Raw genomic sequence first — 5,947 nt, 5'->3', positions numbered from 1 at the left:
GAAATTAAAATCATAAAATCCATATTAAATTTTTTAAAACCTCAAAAATTTAGAAGCATAAAATAAAAGTTTTACTAACCTTTCCTGATCACAATACATCATGAGCACGAGACTTCACAAGAATGATTACTTAGACAAAGTTTCCAGGTATTTTCAATCTTGTTGGGAACGAAGACTGCATGTTTTTCTGTTTCCCACCCGGTTTCCGACTTTCGTTGGAGCTCGATTAAGTTTGAATTTGTAAAAACTCTTCTTAAAAAAGATCGAACTCAAACTGAAGATCTTTAATTAAAGATAAAAGAGTGTGTACCACTCTATAACAACCCTTGATAAAGACTGCATGTTCAAATTTGCAAATTGTGTTTCTAGTTTTCCAGTTGAGAAGAGAATACCCTCCTTATTCTAAAATACTCCTCCCCCTCTTTATATTTATGATAACAACTAATTATTTCTTGATTTTCTAAATAACAAATACTTATGAAATATTTATTTTTAGTAATGATAACAAGTATACTTAGGAATGGAAGGAATATTTATTTGGGATTTATTTTACTAAATTAATTTTATTAATTAGATTTTAAAAATTTAAATTTGACTATTAATATTTTATGTGGTCATTTTTATGATATGGTAGTTTTGAAAGAATAATATACTCTCTTAATTTTATAAATTGGATAAGTAAATTGAAAGAACTATTTTTAGTAAAGGAACCAAGTAAAATGAAACGGAAGAGTGATAATATTTCCATGTTTCAGTTTGTTTGTTTTACTTTCTTTTTTTTGTCCGTTTATAAAAGAATGACTATATTTAGATTTAATTCTAACTTTTTTCTATATGATATGATTAAGACTATAAAATTAAATTTAACCCTATAAGATTCAAAGGCTATTTTATTTTTTAAAATTGTGTGTCAAATCAAAATAAAATAAACAAATTAAAATAAAAAAAGTGAATATTACTTTTACGATCACAATTTACAAGGCGCGTATGATTTAAATGCTAAGAAAAAATCTACCTTCATAGTCTCTCCGTCTTATTTTATTTATTTCCTTACTAAAAATAGTTATTTTAATTTGTTTATCTAATTTATAAAATTAAGAGAAATTTATTATTTTAATCGGAGAGAAAATTATGGATGCTTTAATAGGTAGAAAATTTTGCATGCTAAGCTAAACCGCTACTACTTTATACAAAAAAAAAAAGACCAAATCCTACTTATATGTGCACATTATAAATCATGATGGTGTATGAAAGCTAGCCTTGCATCATTTATATCGATCACCTTCCTCATATTTGTTCTTCACATAATTAGTAGGAGTAATATTTAGCTAATCATACCAAAATCATGTGATCTTAATGAAGATTGAAATAAAATATTATGAGTAAAAAGAGGTGGAAGCACATGTATATATATTCACATCTTGCATATATATATATATATATATATATATTAAACAATTACTCCTAAACAAGTTGGATATCAACCTTAGTAATTTGTTGTTGGGTAGAAGAATTGTTGTTCACATTATCAACAACAACCATCTCCAATATTTCTTCAGCATGATATGTTGAGTGAACACCATAAAGTACATAAAAAATAGTTATCACACCAGCCCAAATCCCAAATCTTTTGTATGCCACCATTTTCAATGTTGTCATGAGGAATACATTTAGGAATATCGAGATCGTCGCGGGCCATGGCATGAAGGGGACAAACCAACCCTCTGGTCGTTGTATAACGACCAGAGGGACCATATACTGGAAAATGACTGTCGCGAAAATTGTAAGGCCCGCGAATAACAAGAGGTTCCACCAATGTAGTTTGAATTTCCATGATAAAGAGAATGCAAATGAGGTGCATGAAAGGAGGAAGAGGAAGATGAGAGTGTGAAGTGGTGGATTCTTGCTAAGGATTGCATATCGATGGAATATAAGTGCATTGGACACTAAGTAGAATACTAGTAATGTGCCAATGGAGATCATCTCTATCACAATATCAAGTTCTGTGAATAATGCAATTGATGCTTGGCATATACCTGCAAAATAGTAACAAAAATTAACGCACAAAAAAGCCATGTATATGAAGTTTACCTCTTACTAATAAATACTCCATCCATTTCAACTTTCTTGTTTGCTTTTGACTTGAATCCTAAACTAGAGATATGTAGAATGTACCAAAAAGTTCATAGACGTGTCATGTGGAAAGTCGGAATTAGAGAGTTGACAAATTAAGAAGGAAATGTTATATTTTAAAAGGATTAAAAAAGAAAGTAAGACAAACAAATTGAAACGAGGGAGTAAAAGTTATTCTTTGATGCCTGTTAGCTAAACCACATACATTTTTCTTTAAAAAAGGAGGGACACTTTGTTTGCATTAGACATTTGAGGTTTCTTGTGATATAAGCTTGCTCAAAAAAGGTGATTTATTCTTCCATATGGCTATTTTGAAGATAATAGTTAATTAACTAATGAACAAAAAAAAAGGGGGGGGGGGGGGGGGGGGGATACGACAAAACATATAAACAAACAAAAAGAATTATTGTTAAATGATTCAGCCTACTAATTATACTCGTTCTGATAGTTTAAACTTTTAGATGAAATGGCAAGACGGTTCTTCAGAACTACTACTACTTACCCAAGATGATAGTAGCATTTAGTGGAGTGCCAGTAGTAGGATGTACTTGGGCAAACCAAGATGGAACAAGCCTAGCCCTCCCAATGACACAAAGGTACCTTGCTTGTCCAAGCATGGCTACTAATAGTGATGCCACAATCCCTAAACTTGCTCCTGCCCCTACTACATTGCTTGCCCACTTCCACCCCATCTGCTCGAAAACTGCTGAAAATGATGCTCCTTCTGGGATCTACAATCGTTTATAAACGAGTTCAACTTCTATACACTAACAGTATAACAACCACAACAACAATATACCCAATGTAGTTTGGTGAAGTGGAGTCTGAGGAGGGTAAAGTGTACGCAGACCTTACCTCTACTTCCCTCATAGGTAAGTTAGAGAGGTTGTCTCTGATAAACCCTCGGATCAAGACAAAAACAATCTAGAAAAAAGACGTAATGAATAATTTTAGTTAAATTTACACAATAACTAACAGTGACAAGCGATTTCGACCATCAAGTTGCCAAAAAGACAGTTACAACTAACTGTTCATAATACATATAGCTAGTTATATGTAGAGATTCTTTACACTGCCGGTGTATATATAAATTATATGGAGATGAGCAATGGCCATATATAAATGTTGGAATAGTGGAATGACATACCATATTATAAGGTACCAAAAGGCACAAAGACAAAGCCATGAGGCAATAGAGGGTAGAAACAATGAGGACAGATCCAACAATTCCAACAGGTAAAGTCTTGGAAGGGTTTCTTATTTCTTCAGCCATGGTGGAGACTGTATCATAACCAATATAACTGAAGTAAACTATGGCTGCTCCATCAAGAATCCCTCTTACACCAAATGGAGCTATTCCTCCTGGCTTTACTAAGTTGTCAACTTTCCCATTGCAAAATCCAGCTATTATAATAAATCCAAAAAATACCACATGGAATGCTGTCATTATCAGGTTCAACATTGAGCTCTCCTTAGTGCTGCAAAAGAAAAATGGTTACATCACTCGTATCACTTTCAAAACCACTAAAAAGTAAATCATTGTACCGTCAGTCAGACCTCTCTATAATTCATGTCATGTTATAACAACATCTCGCTATAGCAGTCAAAAATATCCGAACATACCTATGACACAAGCAAATAGTGAGGACAATAATCAACGCGACGGCTGGGAAATCCAACATGTTGTAACCTTGCATTAAACCATGTACATGGAGTCTCCATGAATTTGGATCATTTCTACCAAAGGCACATGACAAATACTCAGTAAAACTTCTTGACACAGCAGCATTTGACAACACATATTCCATTAATATATTTGATCCTGCAAAGTATCCCACAAATTCCCCTGCAACCATTAACAACAAAAATAACATGTTAAATTACATTGACGGTGTATATACTCCCTCCGTTCCTTTACATTTCGCTTCACAAGGGAACGGAGGGAGTGTCAGTTAACCTGTCACATCAGGCTGACTAACGTATATAGACAGTTACATGTAGTTATCTTTTAAATGACGTGTTGGTCAGTATATATAAGTCAAAACCTTACCAAAGGTAACTCGAAGATAACTGAAAGCGCCACCAGCAACAGGAACATCAACAGAGAACTCAGTATAACACAAGGAAGACAGAAGTGCTGATATAGCAGCTATTATGTATGAGATGAAAACAGAAGGGCCAGAAGTTTTTCGAGCAACGGGGCCAGTAGTAACAAAGACTCCAACACCAAGCATTCCTCCAACTCCAAGTGCTACTAAATCATACCAAGTCAGTTTCCGCTTCATGTCAGCACCAGACCTTAGCCTCACTTTGTTGAGTTCTTGGTCTGGTGTCCATGTTGCTAACATCCTCTTCTTTAGCTTTTGAGGTGTTTTGGAAAGAGAATTAAGGTAAGTTGAGAACACCATATTATTTTTTTTGTTTTGGTTCTTTTGAGTGTAAATGTAGTTTCGTTGGTTTTCAATGAGACGGCTTTATATAAGCAATGGGAATAACATCTTTTTTGTAATTAAGCATTCTATTATATATCCGAAACTTACTGATCCGATTATCTAGTTTATAAATATCACATAGGACCTACAAAAAGAGGAAGCGTTCGTCTGACTAAGAGTGAAAGAATCTCAACCATCTCGTCACACTTTTATCTGATGGATAAAAACATTTAAAGGGTGTCTCCTGATTTGCTTGAAAGTAGAAACTTGTCCTCTAATTCTTTTTAGGGTGACCATTATACCCTTATGATTTATTTCTCCTTTTTATCCTTTAATTTGTTTTCTCTCTCTATCCCACTACTTTTTTAGAGCACCAAGACTCAAAAAGACACTAAGAAAGCATGCAAAGAAAGGTGGGGAAAAGGTCCAATTAAGGATTAAAAAATAATTAGGTTGTAAGAGGAATCACACAACAAAAGGTTGAGGGAGTTTGACCTATTCTTTTTGGAATTTGAAAAGATGTGACTAGCATCCATTCTTTGTAAAAGCTACAATAATCTAAAGATTTCTTTCATTGAGAATAATTGGACTTGGCCACTTCATGTTATCCCTATTTTGGAAGTGGAGAGGTTGTTTTTCGACAATCTCCTAAAGTAAATTTGATCTTATTAATAGGTACTTAAGGATAATGCTTCTAGATTGCCACTTAGAATCAAATCAGCAAGTAAAATGTGTGTTTAAGCCATATCCAATCTATTTATTAATAGGTGTTGTAGAATTTTCCATTACAGTACTTACTCAGCCTAGCTAGCTAGAATTGGAAAGTAGTTAAAGTCTACTGTATATATAGCTCTATGTAGGGCATATACCTCATGCTTTGAGGGCTAGAGCCACACAATTTCAACAATTTGGTGAGATGCCATTGACTTAATTACTGAACCTCATGTTGACATTTTAGGCCAGTCAGGAAAAATTGAAAGGAATCTTAAAACTAATTTCTACAAGCTTAGACTTCTTAATCTCGTATTATTTGTTGTAATTATTAAAAATATTTATTTCAAATTATGTGTTATTTTAATAGTTCAAGACAAAATTAATTACATTTCTTTTCCATTTTATTCTTATTCTTATTACTCTCTTCGTCTCATATTACTTGACATGTTTATCAAAAAAAAAAAATTATCTCAAAATAATTGACATGTTTAAAAAATCAAAAAAATTGAATATCTTTATTCAATTTTATCCTTAATAATTTAATGAAAGTAATTAAGATAATAACAATATTTAATGTGAATTTAATAGCATCATGCTAGTCGATTTGCATCCCTTATTAATTCTCTTTGAAAGTTGTGCAAAAAGCAAATATATCAAGTAGTATAAGA

General features: G+C 32.8%; 1 protein-coding gene across 1 annotated transcript; it reads right to left on the bottom strand.

Annotated features, from left to right (window-relative positions):
- Positions 1-1,383: 1,383 nt before the first annotated feature.
- LOC107853187 (cationic amino acid transporter 6, chloroplastic) lies at positions 1,384-4,757 on the bottom strand. The gene is made up of 5 exons (XM_016698193.2): positions 4,184-4,757; positions 3,757-3,979; positions 3,281-3,611; positions 2,636-2,864; positions 1,384-2,036 (listed from the first exon to the last, which is right to left on the bottom strand). The coding sequence occupies exons 1-5, from the start codon at positions 4,539-4,541 to the stop codon at positions 1,465-1,467; spliced, it is 1,713 nt and encodes a 570-aa protein (XP_016553679.1). The 5' UTR covers positions 4,542-4,757; the 3' UTR covers positions 1,384-1,464.
- Between the last annotated feature and the right edge of the window lie 1,190 nt (positions 4,758-5,947).

The sequence above is a fragment of the Capsicum annuum genome, chromosome 1 (genome assembly GCF_002878395.1).
Source record: "Capsicum annuum cultivar UCD-10X-F1 chromosome 1, UCD10Xv1.1, whole genome shotgun sequence".
NCBI lineage: Eukaryota > Viridiplantae > Streptophyta > Magnoliopsida > Solanales > Solanaceae > Capsicum > Capsicum annuum.
This window is presented reverse-complemented; position numbering and strand designations above follow the sequence as displayed.

Bases quoted from the DNA above. Each gene is read 5' to 3' on its own strand.
- LOC107853187 (XM_016698193.2), bottom strand. From the start codon at position 4,541: ATGGTGTTCTCAACTTACCTTAATTCTCTTTCCAAAACACCTCAAAAG. The intron at 3,612-3,756 runs GTATGTTCGGAT...TTTCTTTTGCAG, and splicing joins ACTATTTGCTTGTGTCATAG to CACTAAGGAGAGCTCAATGT. The intron at 2,037-2,635 runs GTAAGTAGTAGT...ACTATTTTGCAG, and splicing joins AAATGCTACTATCATCTTGG to GTATATGCCAAGCATCAATT.